The sequence below is a fragment of the Mastigoproctus giganteus genome, chromosome 1 (assembly GCF_048544385.1).
Source record: "Mastigoproctus giganteus isolate SK-2022 chromosome 1, ASM4854438v1, whole genome shotgun sequence".
Taxonomy (NCBI): domain Eukaryota; kingdom Metazoa; phylum Arthropoda; class Arachnida; order Uropygi; family Thelyphonidae; genus Mastigoproctus; species Mastigoproctus giganteus.
This window is the reverse complement of record NC_143575.1, coordinates 210,105,874-210,128,775: the sequence shown is the minus strand read 5'-3', so window position 1 is coordinate 210,128,775 and position 22,902 is coordinate 210,105,874. Positions and strand designations below refer to the sequence as shown.

The 22,902-nt window shown below is 36.4% G+C and overlaps 1 protein-coding gene across 2 annotated transcripts in view; it reads left to right on the top strand.

Annotated features, from left to right (window-relative positions):
- Nucleotides 1–22,902, top strand: part of YME1L (ATP-dependent zinc metalloprotease YME1L) — a 214,943-nt gene that overhangs the window by 16,019 nt on the left and 176,022 nt on the right. For both annotated transcript variants that reach the window (XM_090384179.1, XM_090384177.1), the window contains exons 2-4: nt 7,834–7,910; nt 11,584–11,663; nt 15,709–15,837. In XM_090384179.1, coding sequence (XP_090240305.1) covers nt 11,622–11,663; nt 15,709–15,837 — 171 coding nt within the window. In that variant the 5' untranslated portion in view covers nt 7,834–7,910; nt 11,584–11,621. The remainder of the gene's footprint in view (nt 1–7,833; nt 7,911–11,583; nt 11,664–15,708; nt 15,838–22,902) is intronic.

Below are 22,902 nucleotides of genomic sequence, written 5' to 3'. Positions count from 1 at the left end.
GATACACTTAAATAGAAAGGGTGCAAGAATTTTTGCTGATGCTGTCGAGGCAGAGTTAGGTGGGTCGGAAAACTGTTGGTTGGGGGGATACAAGGACTAATAGATTAACAGTACCCACTGGCAGAGTGGAAGTGATTCTTGCACTGCTTCTATTGAAATGAGCAGAAGCCTGAAAAACAAGATGCAGGATATTTCAGAGACTGCTGGGAGTCATTGCGGTACAAGTAAACACATGGGTTGTGTTAGAGTAGCCAAGAATAGAAACAGGTGCATGTATACCTGCGTGTACACCAATGCTAGGAGTTTGGTAAATAAATTTGATGAATTTGAGGTATTGCTCAAAACATCAAAGGCAGATATTGTTGGGATATCAGAGACGTGGTGTCACACAGATATAAGGAATGCGGAACTGGAATTTGGGGAATACAATGTGTATAGAAAGGATAGACAGGGGAGGAGGGGTTATGCTATTAGTTAAGAAACACAAAGTCCAAGGAAGTGAAGCCAGTCGACATTGATGGACAGGGCAGTGTCGAGTCAGTTTGGTGTGACATAAGCATAGGGAAATCAAAATTGAGAGTAGGATATGCTATAGGCCTAATGACTCTGATGAGTATAATAAGATATTGTACAGGGAAATAGAGTGGGCCAGTAAATCAGAGAGTCTTATAATGGGGGATTTTAATTTCCCAGATATTGACTGGAATTTGTGGGTTGGTCACTCGCACACTAGCAAGGCTTTTGTGGATTTATTGGATGATTGTTTTCTACATCAGCATGTTCGTGAGGCAACAAGAGGGAGCAATACTCTTGATCTGATTATCAGTAGTGATTCTTCATGCATTAAGAATCTGCAGATAAATGAACCACTAGGTGGCAGTGTTCACAGTGTGTTGAAGTGGGATTTACTCAAGGAGGTAACTACCATCAGAGGTAAAGGGAAGGGTTTTTGTTTTTGTAAAGGCGACTATGATGGTCTGAGACAGTATTTAAATTCTATACAGTGGGACCAACTGATGATGTTACCAACAGCAAACTCAAAATGGGAAGCATTCAAGGAACTAATCTTGGAAGCTACCAGGCTTTACATACCAACTAAGAAATATTGTTCAAGGTTTAGGCCTAAATGGTTGTCAGATGAACTAATGAGACATGTGGCAGAGAAGAAAAATGCATGGGATACATACAAATTAATGGGTGACATGGAAGCCTATGATAGATATAAGTTGGTCTATAACCAAGTCACAACGGAGATTAGGCAGGCAAAGGCAGACTACGAAAAATCCTTGGCAAAGGATGCAAAGAAGAACAGAAAAGAGTTCTTTACCTATTTAAACTCAAGAAGGAAAGGGATGAATCAGATTGGTCCACTGGATATTGATGGTTCAACAGTTGAGGATCCTGCTCAGGTGGCTAACAATCTAAACGAGTATTTTGCATCTACATTCACGCATGAGGAGTTATTCAGGAAGGAGAATGATGTAGGTAAAGTAAACATTGGCAGTGAGCTGGATGATTTTGTAATAACTGAGAGGAAAGTGGAGGAGAGATTGTTGAGGATAAACATAAAAAAGGCACCCGGGGTGGATGGGATCTATCCAGTTATATTAAAGGAGGCAGCAAAGGAAGTAAGCAATCCCCTAGCCATAATTATGAGAGCTTCTTTGGACCCAGGGGAGGTACCCATAGACTGGAGATGTGCAAATGTAACCCCAATTCACAAAGGAGGATCAAAGGCTGACACAAGTAATTATAGACCTGTTAGTTTAACTTCTGTTCCAGGTAAATTAATGGAGGCACTGGTTAAAGAAGCACTGCAGGATCATCTAGACAAGATTTCAGTTATAGCTCAGACGCAGCATCGTTTTGTTAAGGGCAGATCTTGCCTGACCAATTTGTTTGGATACTATGATGTAGTCACAAAAGAACTGGATGCAGGGAATAACTTTGATATTATATATTTGGATCTTAGAAAGGCTTTTGATACTGTTGCACATGGAAGACTGCTGCACAAATTGGAGCAGTGTGGCATTGGAGGCAAATTGCTGCTATGGATAAGGGGATGGTTGAGTGGCAGAAGACAGAGAGTGGTAATCAATGGACACTGCTCAACGTGGACTAATGTTATTAGTGGAGTTCCTCGGGGCTCAGTGTTGGGTCCATTATTGTTTTCTGTATTTATAAATGATATTGATGATGGTATATCAAGCTTAATGTCCAAGTTTGCAGACGATACAAAGGTTGGCAGGGTTGTCAAGGACACTACTGACACTATGCTGCTGCAACAGGATCTGGAAAGGTTGAGCAGATGGGCTGAGAGGTGGCAAATGAAGTTTAACATTGACAAATGTAAAGTACTACACATGGGAAACAGCAACCCCAGAGCAACGTATCAACTCTGTGGTACTACACTGACAATGGTAGAGAATGAAAGGGACTTGGGGGTGGTTGTTCAGGCAGATATGAAGTTCTCTGAGCAGTGCAGATGGGCTGCAAGAGTAGCTCATGGTGTCTTGTCAATGATATACAGGAATTTTTCTAGCAGGGATAAGGAGGTGATTATTCCCTTGTATAAGGCAATGGTTAGGCCACATCTTGAGTACTGTATACAGGTCTGGAGGCCTCATTTCAAGAAGGATGTAGAGCTGCTGGAACGGGTACAGAGAAGGGCAACAAGATTAGTGAATGGAACAAAGGGTTGCTCTTACGAAGAAAGGCTTAAGTTTTGCAAATTACAGAGTCTGGAGATTAGGCACCGGCGAGGTGATCTGATAGAGGTGTATAAGGCTTTGAATGGTTTGAGCATGCTCAATGCCAATGGGATTCTTCATCTTGCTCAGAATAATCAGCTCAGAGGGCATAAATTCAAATTGAGGAAGGACGGATGTCGGATAGATGTGCGGAAATTTGCCTTTGGCCAGCGGGTGGTTGGTTGGTGGAACCGACTTCCATCACTTGTTGTTGAAGTTGATAGCCTAAACAAATTTAAGGCTCAACTGGACAGGTATTTCGAGCGAACGGAGGGGTGAAATGGGAGTGGTGTGTTTTTTTTTTTTGGCTGATGCTGAATAAGCTTGTTTTCTTGCATCATATGTCTCTACTAATGCTAATGCTAAATGCTAATAGTGAAATAGCAAAAAAATACATTGGATTGTTATGGAAAAACAAAAACAACAGGCACTGAAATTTCACAGATACTGGAAGAAGAGATAGTAATGGCTTTGATTAGATTAGATGGCAGTAACTAAAGCAATTCCATGCTATATTCCGTTGTGGTGACCTTTCACGATAAAAAAACAAATTAGTAAACTCAAAAACATTTTGCATTCACCGTCTACATTGGAAGATGACTACAGAGTACAGATAAACTGCTCATCTTCTGAACAACCAGAAAGATTTTAAATTCTTTTTAAATAATCACTCAGTGTTGTGCTTGAGGCCTTAAAACTGGAGTGGCAAAAATATTAAAAGCAGGAGACTGAGCAGTTTGTGGTAACACCTGGCATTGAATCTCCAACAAATTTCACAGTTTTATTGATTCATCTCATCTTTGGTGTTTGAAGCATTTAGAATCAAGTGGTATCCATTCCAAAATTCGTTTGATCCATCTATCATTAATTTTTCTTGATATGTGACCTGCCCATTTCCTTTTTAAGTGTCTTGTTCTTTCAGTGATGTCAGAGACCATGGTTTGTTGGCAAATCCATGCACATGTTTTTTGGTCTCTTTTGGTTATTTTTAAAATCCAGTGTTCCATACCTCTCTGTGTGACCCTCAGTCTTTGTAAAGATTTGGCATTCAATATCCATGTTACTGCTACCTATATATACTGCAGTACTTTGCATTTGTCAATGTTAAACTTCAGTTGCCACTTCTCAGCCCATCTTCCCAAATTTTATAGATCCTGTTGCAGTAGCATACTGTCTTTTCTGTCATTAATAACCCTGCCAATCTTTGTATCATCTGCAGACTTGGACATCAAGCCTGATATACCTTCATCAGTATCATTGATAAATATACAAAACAGCAATGGGCCCTACGTCGAAGTCTGGGGGACTAATAACATTAGTCCACTAAGAGCAGTGTCCATTTATTACCACTCTCTGTCTGCTCCCACTCAACTCTCCCTTTGTCCATAGCAGCAACCTTCCCTTAATGCCATACTGCTCTAATTTGGTCTAGATGATCTTGCAGTGCTTCTTTAATTAGTGTCTCCATTATTTTCCTTGGAAAAGTTAAACTAACAGTTCTGTAATTACTCATGTCACCCTTTGATTTCCTTTGTGAATTGAGGATACATTAGCACATCTCCAGTCTGTGGGGACCTCCTCTGAGTTCAAGGATGCTCTCATAATTATGGCTAAGAGTTTGATTACTTCCTTTGCCGCCTCCTTTAATATAACTGGCTAGATCCCATCCACCCCAGATGTCTTTCTTATGTTTAATTTTAACAATTTCTCCTCCACTTTGCTCTCAGTTATTACAAAATCCTTTAGCTCGCCCTTACAGTTTGATAAACTTCTGGAATTCTCCCCTAATAACTCCTCATGTGTGAAAGTAGATGCAAAATACTCATTCGGTTTGTCAGCTACCTGACTAAGCAGAGTCATCAACAGTTGAACCATCGATATCATGTGGACCAATCTGATTCATCCCCTTCCTTCTAGAGTTTAAATAAGTAAAGAACACTTTTCTGTTTTTCTTTGTATCGTTTGCAAAAGATTTCTCGTAATCTGCCTTCGTCTGCCTAACCTCCTTTGTGACTTGATTACAGACTAGCTTATATCTACCATAGGCTTCTGTGTCACCTGATGATTTATATGCATCCATGCATTTTTCTTCTCTGCCACATGTCTAGTTCATCTGACATCTTTTTAGGCCTAAACCTTGAACAGTATTTCTTAGTTGGGACAAAAAGCCTAGTAGCTTCCAAAATTACTTCCTTGAATGCTTCCCATTTAGAATTTGCTACTAGTAACATCATCAGTTGATTGCACTGTATAGAATTTAAAAACCATCTGAGACCACTGTAGTCACCTTTACGAAAGCAAAAATACTTCCCTTTCCCCTGTTGGTAGATCTTTAAGTAAATCCCACATCAGTACACTGTGATCACTGCACCTAGTGATTCCTTTATCTGCAGATTCTTAATGCATGAATAATCATTACTGATAACCACATCAAGAGTATTAATCCCTCTGGTTGCTTCTGAAACATACTGATGTAGAAAACAATCATCCAATAAATCCTCAAAAATCTTGCTAGTGTGCAAGTGACCAACCCACAAGTTCCAGTATCTGGGAAGTTAAAATCCCACATTACAAAACAAATCTGATTTACTGGCCCTCTATTTCTCTGTTCAGTTGTTTGTTGTACTCATCAGAGTCATTAGACATATAAGACACTCCTTCCTCTCAATTTTGCTGTCCATCTGCTTATGTCACACCAAACTGACTCAACATTTCGCTGTCTACCCATACCAACTAGATGCACTTCCTTATATTGTGAGTTTCTTAACTAACAGCATAACCCCTTATCCCTTTATATCCTGTCTATCTTTTCTGTACACACTGTACTTCCCAAATTCCAATTCGGCATTCCTTGTATCTGTGTCACCATGTCTCTGATATCCCAACAATATCCGCCTTTCGTGACTTGAAATTCAAATTCATTTACTATACTTCTACCATTGGTGTACATGCAAGTATACATGCATCTGTTCTTACTCTTAGTTACTCTAATATAGCCCATCTATTTACTTGTTTCATGACTCCCAATAGTTCCTGAAATTCCCAGCAACCTGCTTTCCAGGGTGCTGATCATTCCAAAAGATACAGTGCAAGAATCACTGGCGCCTCCATAGCCAGGTGGGAAGGAGCAGCAGTGCGTATCACATGCTTCTTGATTAGACCGGGGTTCGAGCCCATCACTACCAAATACGGAGGATGCGGAAAGGTCAGGGAATGACCACCGCATATCCCGGAGCAATATGGCCTTAGTTGCTAATGCTCCTAAAAAAAACCAAATAACAAATAGCAAGAATCACTTCCACCTCTGCCTGTGGAACTGTTAATCTATTAGTCTGTGAACCCCCCCCCCCAAAGCTTGCAGTTTTCGCGTCCACCCAATTGCTATTGCCTTGATAGCATCAGCAAATATTCTTGCATCCTTTCTGTTTAAGCTTATCCCATCCCTGTAGAAGTATTCTCTCCTGTTAATAAGAACAGATCACGCTGAGAAAAATTCTACCTCATGAGCCTTGCACAATATGTCCAGGGCCGAACTGATTGACCAGGTTGTCATCATATACTCCCTCCTATTGTGTCAGGGCAGAATTGCAGACACTTTTAAATTTAACTCTGACTCAACTTTTTTTTAACATTGACCTGTACTTGCTAAGTAAATCCACAGATCTCCTACTCGTAATGTCATTAGTGCCAACGTGTACAACAATATCACCCTTTGTGCCCTCAGAAGATGATATCTGCTCTACAATGTCATCAACTTTTGCCCCTGGCAGACATATCTTGGTTCTCTTTCACCTATCCTTTTTGCACAATATATTTCCTGTCTCCCTGACAGTTGAGGCACCGACGATAACGTTCCTATGGGACCAGCGCATTCTTTCTTGAAGATTGCTGCTGTGTTGCCTGATGCACAAGTGTGAGCTCTGGCATTGAGTTGGGGAGCTGAGAGTTGATGGGTCCCCTATTTTTCCTTTGAGGATATCTACCCTACTATTCAAAATCTCTTAGACGCCCATCAGAATGCTCAGTTGGTGCCTAATTTTTTGACACTCGCAGCACCTAGCACACACACAAAGACATCCTCTTTGGCATGATCATGTCCTGTTCTAGACAGCTCTGCACTTCTAGTGAACATGATCTAGTGAAGATCCTTCACTAGATCATGTTCTGTTCCAGAAAGGGCTGCAAACATCTCAAAAGTTACGCATTTTTTTAGGCTGTGATGCATTGGAGAATCTCCACCTTTGGTTCTTCCCACGAGCCACAGCACTCCTGCTACTTTGTGCCTGTCACTTTGCTGCACTAGTCTGGGTAATGATTTCTGGTTAAATACAATTTTATTAATTAACAATGAAAGTTAATAAGGTTAATAAATTTAATTGATTAAATGACAATACTACACTAAGCTAATGCAGTGATATGTATTATGCTATCTAGTTTTAAATCATATGTTACTAAATCAAGTTCGAGATATATGCTATCAAGTTATGCTATACCGTTATGAACAAAATGTTAAATTAGTTATATCCTTAACTAAATACAAAAGATATATGACTAACAAGTGATTAAAACCTTCAAACTACTTATTAATCACAATTAAAACCCTACTATTCTTCTGCACTACTGGTTATGTACTACGATATTGGCGTAAAAACTTGGATTTATAACAGGCATTTCGGGCATTAAGGTCTGATGGTGCTGGTTAGCAATTTGGTGTGCTAGCGGTATCTGGTTCACACATTTATTATTAATATTAATTCCTAATTTTACTTGTTAAATACTAAATTTTGAATTTGTATGGACTTATAGCTAAAGAAACATGTTGAAAAAACAAGAATAAAATATAGTTTAGAGAGGAAATGGAAAAATTACATTCATCTGCAAGGCCGTCTCACTGCTTCTTCATCAATAGCTTTGAATGGACAGATAGCCGTATGAAATGGATGTCTCATCTGTACTCGTTTCTATAGTTCCAATAACAATCTTACTATTATTAATTACCTATTTTCAGTTTTGGTATATATCCCATTTAATATTGATAATATATGACCAAATGTTAATTTTATTTTATGTTTCGTACTTACAGCAAACTGGGATTGGAACCCAAAGCTCAACGGGTATGCATCAGCATAAAATACTGCAGTACTGTGTCAAGTAAACCGAGTAGGTGATATTGTATCATTATGGTTTTTTAGACTGATTATTTTATTCATTTCCTTAACAGGCTTAATAAATCCTTTAAAGGACTGATTCTAGAAAGTAACAAAGCTTTTTTTTTTTTTTTTTCTTTTTAGTATTGTTTTTAATTTTTGATTGCTATATATATAGTTGTCCATCATGCACAAATAATTAGTTTATTTAGTTGATAAAAACCATTGACAATATTACTTATAAATCTTGCGCTAATAAAATATTAAATAGTTATACAGGATGAGTGTAAAGTCACACATCCCAAGTATACCTTATTGCTGTAGAGCAATTCATTAAGCATCTTGCGTAATATTAATATGGCCTAATACATATGCCCATCTGCCAGTAATGTTCATAACAGTTTGTCATGTCATAGTCACTAAAAAATGCTCAGAACCATAAATATCACATATTGACATGTTTCACTATGTTTGCTGAAGGATAACTAGGTTTCAAGCATGCATTACATTGGGAATGCACTGTTCAATGTTCCAGTACAGTTCTAGTGTGTATAGAGGATTGTTTACAAAAATTAACACACACAACATTCCATATTGCTAATGCAACATGGCAATGTTTTGTGAATTCTTTGGTGATTAGGATAATTTCAGAAAAATTTGTGACCACTTTGATTCTTGGACTTTATCCTCACCTGACTTCTTTTTCTGCAAGTTTTTGAGACAGTGTTTTTGCATTGTTAACATACATGTTAAACTACTATAGAATATTGAACAGTTCATTTCTAGTGTAATACAGAAATCCCTCTATTAGCGCGGTTTATATTTAACTACCAATTTTCCATTAGCATGAATCAAAATTTCGATTAGCATGGTATTTTGGCTTGGCCTAAAGAAACTGAAGCTGGTGATGCTACGAAAGTCAGTACTAAGCTATGAATGTAAATACACTGCTAAAGTATGTATAACATTAGAGAACATTATATAAACACATCGCTTGTTTTCTTAGTGAGCAAGCGGCTCTATTCACAAAAGTGAGTTATTGTTTATTTCGCGTTATGTCATACCTTCTCCATTGAGAAATAAACAAAAACAAACGCAAGATACAGTGTGGGAAGCTAGTTTGTTTTTGTACCATAAGAAAATAAAAAGAAACACATTATTTCAAACGTGTATTGTTACAACAGTTGAAATATTTTATAAAATTATGCACTTTGAAGGACAATACCGGCCGCACTGCATTTATTACGTACATGCAGATCAGTTGCTTTCACTTGTTCTTGCATTGCATGTTAACGTGCAGACTCCCATGTATCTCCTGCCATTAATTACTGTGCATACTAATTAATTACTTTAATTTCTATTAATTTTTTTATATATTACGTAATTATTAACTATGGATAAAAGGAAAAGTGTATCTGATAGTGCCTCTGGTAAAAAGAAAAGAAAAGTGATAACATTAAGTGAAAAAATTAAATTCATAAAAAGATTTGAAGATGGTGAGAGTAAAATACAAATTTCTTGACATCTTGGAATGCCTGAACCAATGGTTCAGGCGATTTTAAGTAAAGCCAGTGCATATAACGAAAAAGGTAAGCTTGCTTCATCATCAGCACGCACACAAACCACAAGAAATAGAAGTGTTACGATAATTGAGATGGAACGTCTTTTAGCCATTTGGATAGAAGACAGCAATCAAAAAAGAATTCCAATCTACACAATGACCATAAAAACAAAAGCCTTGAATATTTTTACAATGTTAAAGGAAAAGTCAACAATAGAAAACTTGGGTAGAGCGGTAACTGAAGAAAATGTTCACTCAAGTTCTTCAAAATAAAAAGTGATTGAAGTGGAAACAGAAGAAAATTTCACTACCAGTAAAGGCTGGTTTGAAAGTTTTAAGAAAAGAACAGGACTGCATAATGTTGCAATGACTGGAGAAGCAGCAAGTGCAGATAAAGATGCAGCCACGAAATATCCCGAAATTTTAAAGAAAATTGTTGATGGTGGCGGCTACACGGATCAACAAATATTTAATGTTGATGAAACAGGCTTTTTTTGGAAACGAATGCCAAAAACCTTTCTAGCAAAAAAAGAAAAGGCTCAACCAGGCTATAAATTTTCCAAAGATAGAATAACACTTTTATTGGGAGGCAATGCAGAAGGCGATTTGAAATTAAAACCCATGGTTATCTATAGAAATGAAATTCCCAGATCTTTCAAAAACTGTTTTAATAATGCAAGCCTACCTGTTGTTTGGCACTCTAATAGAAAAGCTTGGGTCACGAAAGCTTTATTTGAAGAGAATTTTTGTCCGAAAGTTAAGGCCTACTGCGAAGAAAATAATCTTTTGAATTCAAATTTTATTAATTTTAGACAATGCCCCGGGCCACCCACCAGCACTTTCTGATTTGTGTGAAAACATGAAAGTTATTTTTTTACCTCCAAATACAACAAATCTTTTACAGCCTATGAATCAAGGCATAATTGCTACTTTTAAGGCCTATTATTTACGCAGAACATTTGCCCAAGCAATTGAAGCAACAACTGGAGATGGTGCAGTTTCTTTAGTTGAATTTTGGAGAAATTACAACATCAGGAAAGCAATAGACAATATTCATGGGTCATAGTCGGAAGTAACATCCAGCAATATGAGAGCAGTTTGGAAGCATATTTTGCCACATTGCGCAAATGATTTCTGTAGTTTCACTCATGTCACTGTTATTGATAAATAGCAAATATTGGAAATATTTGCTATTTATTGGAAGAGATCTAGGCTTTGATGAAATTGACAACAGTGATGTTCGTGAATTACTGGAATCACATTCTGAACAATTAAGTGATTCTGACCTCCTTAATATTGATGGACAATGAGCATATGAAGAGGTGGAAATTTGTGAGGAAGAAAATGTTCAAGAAAAGAAGTTGACATTAAAAGAACTTAAAGGAATATTTTGCGCTGCTGAAAATTTGAAACAACTAATCATGGATGCAGACTCAGATATCGAGCGCAGAATGCAAATTCGCAGGAACATTGAAAAAGATGTGTATCCATACAAGCAAATTTATGATGAAAGGAAGAAAGAAAAGTCTGCTCAAACCAGCCTTTTGAAATATTTTACAAAGAAATAAAGTGAGTTATATATTGTAATTTGTTAATTTCGGTAAACTTTCGATTACTGTACTGCAAATATTTATAATTATCCTTTGCTTTATACTGCTGTACATTAAATTGCCATAAAAAAACATTTTTAAAAATATTGATTGGTATATTGTAGGTCTTGGAACGAATTAGGCTATTTTGTATTGATTATTAACTTCGATTAGCACAATTTTGCGTAGCATGCCATTTAATCCAATTAATCGCGCTACTCGAGGGATTCCTGTACCTGCATCTCGTCATTGTTAAAAAAACGTAAATTTGGGCTATCAACAATTTGGTAGTTCTTTTAATCATCTTTTTTTGACATACATAATACACTGGTATGAACATTACCAGCAGATGAGTGCCATGAAATTTAACAAAATAATATTATACAATATGGTTGTGAATTCATTTAGCTAAATGAGAAGTATATTCAGTTTGTATTGTGTGACTTTAAGCACTCAGCTGGTATGTAAATGCTTATAGCAGTATGCTCTATGTAATTCATGAGTTTTAAAATGTATTTATTTTTTATAACTTACAGCAACTTGAAAAGAATACATCTGTTAAAGGGGAATTGTAATGCTGAGTTACAACAGTTCTCTGAGTTTTTTGTCAGGCCAGGTATAAATTATATACTTTGTCATAATATTTAAGAATTGAATCTTTTTATTTTAGCACTTATAACATTGGATACATATTGCCTACTTTGTTTTCCTGTGTTATACTCAGTTATTGCTGAAAGAAGCCTTTCTAGGTCAGAAGTACAACAGTCATATTGTATTTCTTTTTTTGATCGTACGGCACTAACTTTAATTTATAATAGATAGAATATCTAAAATTAAATTAAAGTTGACTGTATAAAATACTGACTTTATTATATATGATTAAAATACTGAAATTATAATTTCAAGAAATAAATAAAATAAATTAAATTCCTTATAAATTTAATTTATTTATCAATAAATTTTTCTTTTAGAAAGATTTGTTTAGCCCTCCCAAATTTCATTTTAATCGGACCAATCCGGCAGTTACAATGTGTTCTAACAAAAATTCACTAATGTTTTCTCAGAAAGAGTGTTACTAAATCATTTTCTAATGCCAATTTCAAAAATGACTTCCATTTGTTTCCATCTGTCAGGTTTCTTCAAAAATCATGAAAGAAAAAATTTGATTTTCCACAAATTTTTATTAATTTTGGCAGAATTTATGTACTGAAATTATAAAAAAAAAAATGCTGCTTTTATCAGACTTTTATATTTAAATACATTTCGAAAGCACTATTAAATTGGGCAATGTGGTAAAAAGTCCACTAAACACTCATCTCCCTCACTTTAAAACTGATCTACGATGGGTCAAATTTTCGTTTTTTTTTTTTTTTTTTTGATTTTCTTGCAGATCCTTCTACTTTATAGTCCCTCTTTGGCATCCAGCAATAGTCAGCCATAATGTTGACGTTCCACCTCTCCTTGTATGTCTATAATGTTCTGGTGAAACCTTTTGCGCTGTTCTTCATTAACACTTCCTAGATTTTCTTAGTAGTCTGTGTGGAAGTGTAAAAAATGTACCTTCACACTCATGTTGCAGCCCAGCTTCTTGAAGTTTGCCAACATATTTTCAACTATATTCTTGTAATCTGGATCCTTTTTATTCCCTAAGAAGTTCTCAACTACAGACCTGAAGCTAATCTATACCTGTTTTTTCTCTTTTATTCATAGTTCCCTCAAAATCTTGGTCCCTTATCAGTTTGCAAATTTGAGGTTTAACAAAAATACCTTGTTTTAGCTTCTCTTGAGTGATTGATGGGAATTTAGTACTAAGGTAGTTTAAGCAGGGACTTTCCTGAAGTAAAGTTTTCACAAATTGTTTCATTAAACCCAGTTTGATAAGGATGGAAGGAGGACAGTTTTAGGATCTACCAGTGGTTTATGAACTATGTTCTTTGATCCAGGTAACAAACTGCCCCTCTTTGACAGTTTGTTAAAGAGGGGCAGTCTGTTACCTGGATCAAACTGCAAAAAGCAAGGCATTTTTGTGTAGCCACATTGCTGTCCAAGTAACATGCCTATCACTTTAAAGTCAGCACAGACCACCCAACCATCTTCTTCATATTTAATATTTACCAACAACTTCAAGTTCTCATGTTTCTTTCAAATTAAGCTACTGGAATTGAGCCATATTTATTTCCATTGTACAGCAACACATTTTTGAGACTTCATTTTGACAAGTCAATAAAATGTCTCCACTGTGTAGGATCGTAACTAATTCTTAATAGTTCATTAAGTCATTTATATTACTGTAAAAAAAACCATAGAATCGCCCTCAGAAAAGTAGAAGTTTTTGTTCTCTGTGTCTGTACCATGAGGAAAAATGTTAGAAGTATTTTTTTAAAAATTAAGTCTAGAACGAAGTACAGTAGTTCTGTAGATTCATTTGGTAAATTTAAATCTCTTACAAGATCGTTAAGTTCATGCTGTGAAAACATTTGGAGGGACTCGATGACTCTCTTCAGTTTCACCTTCAGAAGCTTCACTCTCAGCACTCTCTCTCTGCTGCTGCATGCTCCAATATAAGAAAAGAGCATGGAATTGGCAGGTTATCTCCATGTGGGACTGGTATAATGGCAAATGAAATATTAGGATACACAATGCTATTCTTACTCTTTGTATTGTATCCCCCTACATCAACTAAGCAAAAGTAACAGTCATCACAGTGGTTTGTAGGCTCTTGCTAAATCATGGGAATTGCAAATAGCATAGCCTTCTTTTTACCATTTTTCCACAATCTCAGTGCTTCAACAAAGGTTCAGCAAACTTTATGTGGAGCACAATGTTTATCTTGGTCATCAAGTTTCATTCCAAAATAAGTACAATACACATTTTTTACAAATTCTGTAATATCTTGTAGTAGTAGTAGTGGCAAATGATGTTAGAAAGCAAGCTTATATATCTTAGCAATAAATAAACTCATACACCAACCATAAGAATAAGTATTTTACTGTAACTGAAAATTTATAAATTAAAATAAATAAAATTACTACACTATGTATTTACAAAAACTGATATTATAATAAATTAAATTATATACATTGTGAAAACATTAAAACTGTAATAAAATCCTTGCAATAAAATATACTAAAATAAACTGGATTAAAAGCGATAAAAACGATAAGAAACCTGGAGCTTTCGGAAGCATTGGCTTCCTTCCTCAGCAGTAACAAAACTTCCTGCAACACTTCCTTATATAACAGGTTCATGGTACTTATACACGTGGTTCAGTCAGCGGATGGTCTGAACTGGAAGCAGAAACAGCTCGGGAGCGTGCCAAGAAAAACCGTTCATCCGTACTTAGGACAATGGTTTCAAACAGAGGATGCATGTGCATACCTCTGTCCCTTTTCATGATATTGTTGTCGGATGAACTGATTCGTAAGCTCTCGAGCCATTTACTGTCCCAAAACCCATGCGCTTGATCCACAATAACCGCATCCTCTGGTGAGATTTGATGCTGCCTCTCCCAAAAATGCTCGGCCACAGCAGACTTATTGTAATCAGCGGTTTTAATAGCATTTGCAGGCTCCCCTAGACGATCCTTGAGCCGTCATTTTATCTTGCCCACATAACTAAAGCTTATATAGCATCACCAAAAAAAATAAGCACTACACACTTCTCTTATCCATACCTTCCAAGAATTTGTCTAGTTCTTCCTTGACTTTTTCAAACCATCCACTTCCGCAACAACAGATGGAAGCTTGTTCCAACAATCAACCACTCACTGGCTAAAGCAAACTTCTGCATATTTATCTTTCTATCATCCTTCCTCAACTTAACTTTATGCCTACTCGTGTGTAATCTCAGCAAGAGGAAGGATGCTATTCACATTCAGCTTATTCAATCCATTCAAGGCCGTAAACACCTCAGTCAGATCACCTTGCAGGTACCTACTCTCCAGAAGCTGCAATTTGTAGAACTGAAACCTTTGTTTGCAGAGGTTTCTACATTACAGAATTTGTAAAAGCAGTCAATGATTAACTACAGAAACAAATCTAATGAAGCCAGCCTAGCACGAATCAGATTACAGGAACTAATGATAATTTGGAATATTCACCTCATGACATATATCAAAGCACAGGAGATGCAAAACCTCCATGGAAGACATACATGCCTTTTTGTGATAATCACTTTCATAATTGGGGAAAATGCTCCCTCACATACGTAACTGTCCGATTACATGGAGAGCATTCATAAGCGAACTCACTTTCTACGTTTATATACTGATGGCTCAAAAATGGAAATCTCTGTAGGTGTTGCAGTGGTTTTTCCCACCTACACAGTGTCACTTCGGTCTGAATGCAGTGTTTACATTGATTTGCATTTTTATTTGTTTAATGAGCATTTTTCTGGATATGTCAGGTGTAAATGTTACTTAGTGTGATAAGTGATATTAGTGTTATAATACCTGTTATAAGTGATATTAGTGCTATTAATAATATGGAAACTCTTTCTTAATTATATTTTGAATCTTATTTATGCTATTAAATAATTTACATTTAGCGCATTCAGTTTTTTTAATTTATATATATTTATGAGGAATGTTTTAAAAATATAATTTGCATAAGTTTAGTTTGCTTGACATTGAATTATTATAATATATTAAACTTTATTATTAGGTCTTTTTACCCCTAAGTCAGTTTGCATCACTACTTGGTGGATCACGAAATGCTGTATCAAACAGAAACAAGAAAACTGTGAAACATGATGATGGCCTTGAAACCAGAAGCCTTGGAAAGTTACTTGAGGTATATAAGCTTGTGGAGACTTAGTGAGTCAAATATAATACAGTTAGGGAAAAATGTAGTCATTTTTTTGATGGCATTTACATTCTGAAATAAGAGATGTGTAATATTTAATGGTTTTTTTAACATATGAAATATTTTCAGCTTAGAAGTCTCTAGCATTCACATATCTCCTTAGTAGTAGTGGCATGTGATGCAAGAAAGCAGTCTATGAGCTTATGCAGTATCAGCCAAAAAAAAAAAAAAAATTCACACTACCATTCCCTCTAAATGTTTGTCCAGTTCCTCCTTAAATTTATTTAACCTATCAACTTCCATGATGACAGATGGAAGTTTCTTCCAGCAATTAACCACCCACTGGCTAAAGGCAAATTTTTGCACATCTATTCTACATCTGTCTTTCCTTAATTCGAATTTATGCCCCCTTAGGTTCGTAATATGAACAAGTTGAAGAATCCCATCAGAATTCAGCGTGCTCAACCCACTCAAGGCCTTATACACCACAATCAGATCACCGCGCAGGTGCCTAGTCTCCAGCCACTGCAATTTGCAGCACTTAAGCCTCTCTTGGTAAGAGGATCCCTTCATTCCCCTCACCAATCTTGTTGCCTTTCTCTGTACATGCTCAAGCAAATCTACATGCTTCCTAAAATGAGGCCTCCAGACCTGTACGCAGTACTCAAGGCGTAGCCTGACCATTGCCTTATACAGAGGGACAATCACCTCCTTTTCCCTGCTAGCAAAATTCCTATATATCATTGACAAAACCCCATGACCTGCCCTGGAAGCCTGTCTGCATTGCTCAGAAAACTTCATATCTGACTGCACAATTACTCCCAGATCTTTTTCATTTTCTACCACCTTAAGTGTAATACCACACAGTTGGTGCGTTTCTCTGGGGTTACTTCTACCGATATGCAGTACTTTGCATTTATCAAGGTTAAACTTCAGTTGCCACTTCCCAGCCCATCTGCCAAAATTTTCTAGATCCTGTTGCAGTAGTAGCACACTGCCATTACTGTCATTAACAACCCTGCCAACCTTTGTATCATCTGCCAACTTCGACACTAAGCCTGATATACCTTCATCAATATCATTGATAAATATACAAAACAACAGTGGGCCCAACACTAAACCCTGTGAGACTCCACCAATAACATTAGTCCACGAAGAGCAGCACCCATTGATTACCACCCTCTGTCTTCTCCCACTCAGCCATCCTTTTATCCATTGTAGCAACTTACCCTTAATACCATTCTGCTCCAAATTGTACAGTAGTCTTCCATGTGCAACAGTGTCAAAAGCTTTCCTGAAATCCAAGTATATGATATCAAAATTATTTTTTGCATCCAGTTCCTTTGTAACCACATCATAATAACCAATCAAATTTGTCAAACAAGACTTCCCCTTAACAAACCCATGCTGTGTCTGAATTATTGCTGCAGTCTTGTCTAGATGATCCTGCAATGCATCTTTAACCCAGTGACTTCATTATTTTATTTGGAACAGAAGTTAAACTAACTGGTCTGTAATTACTCGTGTCACCCTTCGATCCCCCCTTTGTGAATTGGTGATACATTTGCACATCTCCAGTCCGTGGGGACCTCCTCTGAGTCCAAGGATGTTCTCATAATTATGGCTAAGGGTTTCATTACTTCCTTTGCCACCTTCTTTAATATAACTGGATAGATCCCATTCACCCCAGGTGCCTTTCTTATGTTTAACTTCAACAATTTCTCCTCCACTTTGCTTTCAGTTATTACAAAATCATTAAGCACCCTGTTACAATTTGATAACCTTCTGGCATTTTCAAATCTTAATAACTCCTCATGTGTGAATGTAGATGCAAAATACTCATTCAGTTTGTTTGCTATCTAAGCGGGATCATCAACAGTCGAACCATCAATATCAAGTGGACCAATTAGATTCATCCCCTTCCTTTTAGAGTTTAATAAGTAAAGAAATCCTTGCTGTTTTTCTTAGCATCCTTTGCCAATGATTTCTTGTAATCTGCCTTCACCTGCCTAACCTCCTTTGCGACTTGATTACAGACTAGCTTATATCTGCCATAGGCTTCTCTGTCACCTGATAATTTATATGCATCCCATGCATTTTTCTTCTCTGTCACGAGTCTCATTAGTTCATTTGATAACCATTTAGGCTTAAACCTTGAACAATATATCTTAATAGGTATGAAACTTTTAGTAGCTTCTACGATTAATTCCTTGAATGTTTCCCACTTAATTTGCTGTTGGTAACATTATCAGTTGATCCCACTGTACAGAATTTAAAAACTGTCTGAGACCACTGTACTCACCTTTATGGAAGCAAAAACCCTTTCCTGATGGTAAATTATATCTTTAAGTAAATCCCACATCAGTACACTGTGATCACTGCCACCTAGTGGCAGTGATCACAGTGGACAACTGAACAACATTTTGTCACAATTGCAATTGCCTGTTTATTAATACTCTCTTTTGACAGCCTGGGTTTCTGTTCTCAACTTGTTAATCATGTCAGTTATTTTAGTAGAATTAATCTTTTACACACTCCATAAAATTGAATCACTGAAGTGCTCATGAAGTATATGTAGCTCTGTCTTGTGAAAAAAAAAAAAAATTTCCTCCAAATTATTTCTTTTCTCCTTGAAGAACAGGAATAAAGAAATTAAGGACACTTGGCATTCATCAAGAAAGATTAGTTAACTCTTTTTCATACAAAGTACACAGCACACCACAGCGTACTGTGGAGACCAAGTGAATATTTAAACATGTGGGATGGGGAAACAAGGTAAGTAATACTATACTACCTTCCTCTGTAGTAAGTCTCTTTTTCCAAAACAAAGTTAATATTATCATGGCAGAACAATACAAGAATGCAAAGCTTATAACATAGCATGTGCTATTTAAAAAAAAAAAAAAAAAAGGCTTTTTTTATATTTTATCTATTTTTTTCAGGTGTAGTCATGCTTCACTTTATGTAACATAGATGCCTGACCATGTCCTGCTCTGCAAAATTGGATAAAAATACATTGTCAATGAGGATAGATGATATGAAAAGAAAGGAAATATTTACATCAATGCATTGTTACTCTGAAAAAAATTTTGTAAATAACAAAATTGCTAAATATTGATAATAATGATTAATTAATGCGAGGTCTTGACTCAAGCTTTACTTTGATAAGTGGGGCTAATTCAAAGTGAATTACATGTGGAGTTTAACAGTATTCATGCTATAACAGATCAGCATAAAATGAGGTCACTTAAACAAGGTGACTATACCTAATCTCACTTTATCTACATAAACCAGCTACTCTACAAAACTAAGTGATAACTTGTTCCAGTCGATCATTCTGACCAAAGGCAAATTTTCTTATGCCTAACTTACAATTATCTTTCCTTAATTTGAACCTGTGTTCTTACCTTCCAGTTTGTAGCTTAGAAACCTGAAGTTTCTCCTTTTAAGAATATCTTTGTTCATCCTTTATACACTTTCAAACAAGCGAGTATCTTGAAACAAGGTTTCCAAATCTGCATGTGATATTTAAGATGTGGTCTGACATCAATTTTTATAGTGAGAGGATTACTTCTCTACTGGCAAAAATCTTGTATATCTTGAACAATACCTGATGACCGGAGAACTTCATGTTAGACTGTATTATAATCCTTAACCCAATTCACCTTCAACAGTTTTGAGTGTGCTATCGCATATTAATAATTTAACTTAGCATTACTGACTTAGAGGTAAAACTTGCAAGCACTAGCATTAAAGTTTAGTACCATTTTTTTTATCTGAGTCTCCACAAAATGTTATGTGAAACTTGTGATACCATCATTATTATCATTAATGAAAATTAAAAACAATAAGGGCCCCAGCACAGAACCCTTAGAGACACCACTTATAAAACTGGTCTTACAAATGGACAATGCTCCATTCAGAGCATTGTCCATTTATAACAATTCTTCGTGTTATTTAGTTAACTATCCCCTTATCCACTGTAGCAACCTGTCCCCAGCACAACAATTCTCTAACATAGGCATGAGATTAATAGAGGACTGTGTGAAGAGCCTCTCTAAAATTAAGTAAATCATATTATTTTAATTAATCCAGCAGATAACCCTGGTTAAAATCATTTAACCAGGATGTATATGCCAGGAGTAAAATTGACATTACCAACAGGTTGTTAGTTTTCTGGGGAGGAAATAAAGAGAGCATTATTATTCATTTGGGAACTGATATTATTAACCACACACGACAATATGTGGGATAAGTATGGGAGCAAGCTGAAAAATTTTGCTAATAAAATCGTAATGTACATACATCTTCAATTCTGCCCAGGCATGATATGATGGATTATATCAGGAATCAGCAACCTGCAGCTTGTGAGCTGCATGCCACTCTTTGAACATGTAACTATGGCTCTTTAAACTTTTAGTCCAGATGTGTGACAAGCAGTGTATTTCTGTGATCATATCTTTTGGAACATGAACTATATTAAAAATAAATCAAGGAACTGTCTGAATAATGTGAATCTCTCAGCATATTTAAAGATGAAAATTACGGCATACTCACCTGATGTTGAAAGACTCACTCACTCAAGAAACTCAGCAGCAAAAGTCACATTAATTCTTACCTAATTGGATGTTCGTTACGTTTTTTCAGTATTAGTAAATAATATTTCAAAATATATTTTTTTAATAAAACACCTTCCCACTCTATTCCATTTCTTAAAAAACTCCCCCCCCTTCCTCCAAGCTTCAGCTGAGATGTGGCTTTTCTGATTTTTTTTTTTTTTTTTTTAATTAGATCAAAAATGGCTCTTCACTCAAAAAGGGTTGCTGACCCCTGGATTTTATGTTGGATTATGGATTAATTCTTGACTAGAGGGACTGCAAGCAAGGCTTTCAGAGGAAAGTTTTTATCAGCACAGCATACCTTAGTAGGTAGAAGGAATCTGTTTTGTAGAGATGGAATACATTTGAATAAAGGCAAAAGGTTTCCTCTGTGCCAGTGAGGAGACTTTAAAAGTGAGGAGGGTAGTGGATAGTAGAGAAGTGTTTCTATGATAACACAGATCAACATAGCTCCTCAGTGCATTTCAAGAATTCTTTTAATACACACCGTAAAATCAGAGTTCTGATATTGGAAAGATGTGCTGGGAATAGCAATGTTTTAAATGAACAGGAAGCTGTGGAATGACAAGGAACAACAAGCTTAAATAACTAAGCATGTGGCAAAGTGATAACTAACGGAAACTTCTTGACACCCATAAATAGGCGATTATGAGTTTTATTATGACACATATAGTATTTAGGAAGAGTAGATGGGGGTACATGTTACTCGTCAAAAGTAACATAACAGGCAACCTTATAAGTAGTCTGTATGGTGTTCAGTTGTAAGACATAGAGGAAAAATGAGAGTGGGTTATGTTAAACTACAAACCAGGAAACTGTGAAGAGTATGATGAGAATCTCTGTTTGCAATGGAAGAGGTAAATATGTTCCCATTGGGAGATTTCAGTCTGATTAAAGCAACTAGGAGAGAAACTGATGGTGGGGGAAACAATTTTAAAGTCATTTGTTTATAGTAGTTGACTTAAAAATGACTGGATGTTATCTGCAACAGCATGATAGGGAAAGTACTAGGGAGCAAGGATATGCTGGATCTGATCATCACCACAATCCTGATAGTATTATGAGGTTGACCGTAGTACAGAGACCCTTAGTGAAGGCTTAGTTGTTAAAGGTAAGGGCAGGGGACTGTGATAGTCTAGATACTACATTACTTCTATCAACTGGGAAAACAACATGGGGAGGGGGAATAACTGGAAAGCTGTGAATGCATATATTCCATTAAGAAAATATAGCACAAGGAGGATACCAGTATGGATAAATAAGGAAATGGCTAGTTTAATAGAGCAAATATAGTGTGGTTCAGATATAGTGCGGTGAGAAGTTCTGAGGTATATGACAAATACAGATATAAGTCGGGCTGTAATAATCCTGGAAGTCCTATGGGGCATCTTAATTGGCAGGGTACATTTCCATCTGCCACTCAGTTATAGATGTTTGGGTTTGAACTTTTGTCATTGACTGCAAGAATTTCTGAAGTCCTCTTCAGGTTAAGTTAGCCAAATCTCAGGCAGAAGGAGTAGGGCTCCCCTGTGAGTTGTTCTAGATTTTTCAGCTTGTGCAACCTCAGATTGGCCTGTGAACATACACACTGAATATGAGCAACAAGATCTGGTACCATTAAAAAGATTTCTTATTTGTTTTATTTTATTCATTTATTATTTATTATTATTTGTAATGTACTACAGAAATAATATATTCATTGAAAGGCATAGTTTAATGTAGGATAGAGATAACTTTCAAAGGAAACAACATTAGGTGCATTGAGATGGATGAGAAAATAGTTGGTTAAACATTATCAGTCCATAAAGGTGGTTCCTAGATTGAAGTGAGTAACTACAGACCAGTCATTCTGACTTTTGTGTGTGCCGCCTCCGTAGCCAGGTGGGCAGTAGCAGCAGTGCGTAGCATACTCTTCTTGATTAGACTGGGGTTCAAGCCCATGACCACCAAATACGAAGGATGCGGAAAGGTCAGGGAATGACCACCGCATATCCCCGGAGCAATATGGCCTTAGTTGCTAATGCTCCTAAAAACCAAATAACAACAACAAACAAAACATCTGACTTTTGTGCTAAGAAAAATCATAGAGACAGTGATTAAGAACAAATCAGGGTACAATGGTTTTGAAAAGAAAACACCTTGTTTAAATGAACTTGCTAAACTATTGTGACAGTGTCACTCATGATTTGAAATAATTTTGACATAGTTATTTGTACTCTAGCAAAGAACAAATATAAAATAACTGACTTGATCCTTCATGAGAGAGAGAGAGAGAGAGAGAGAGAGAGCATGTACGCATGCACTGTAAAAGTTGAAATGTATGGGTCACACATATGATCCTTAGTTGGATAATTAGTTGGCTACACAACAGGAGGCAGATGCTTATAATTTATGGTAACTCCTCAGAATTAGCAATGGTTAGAAAATGCAGTCC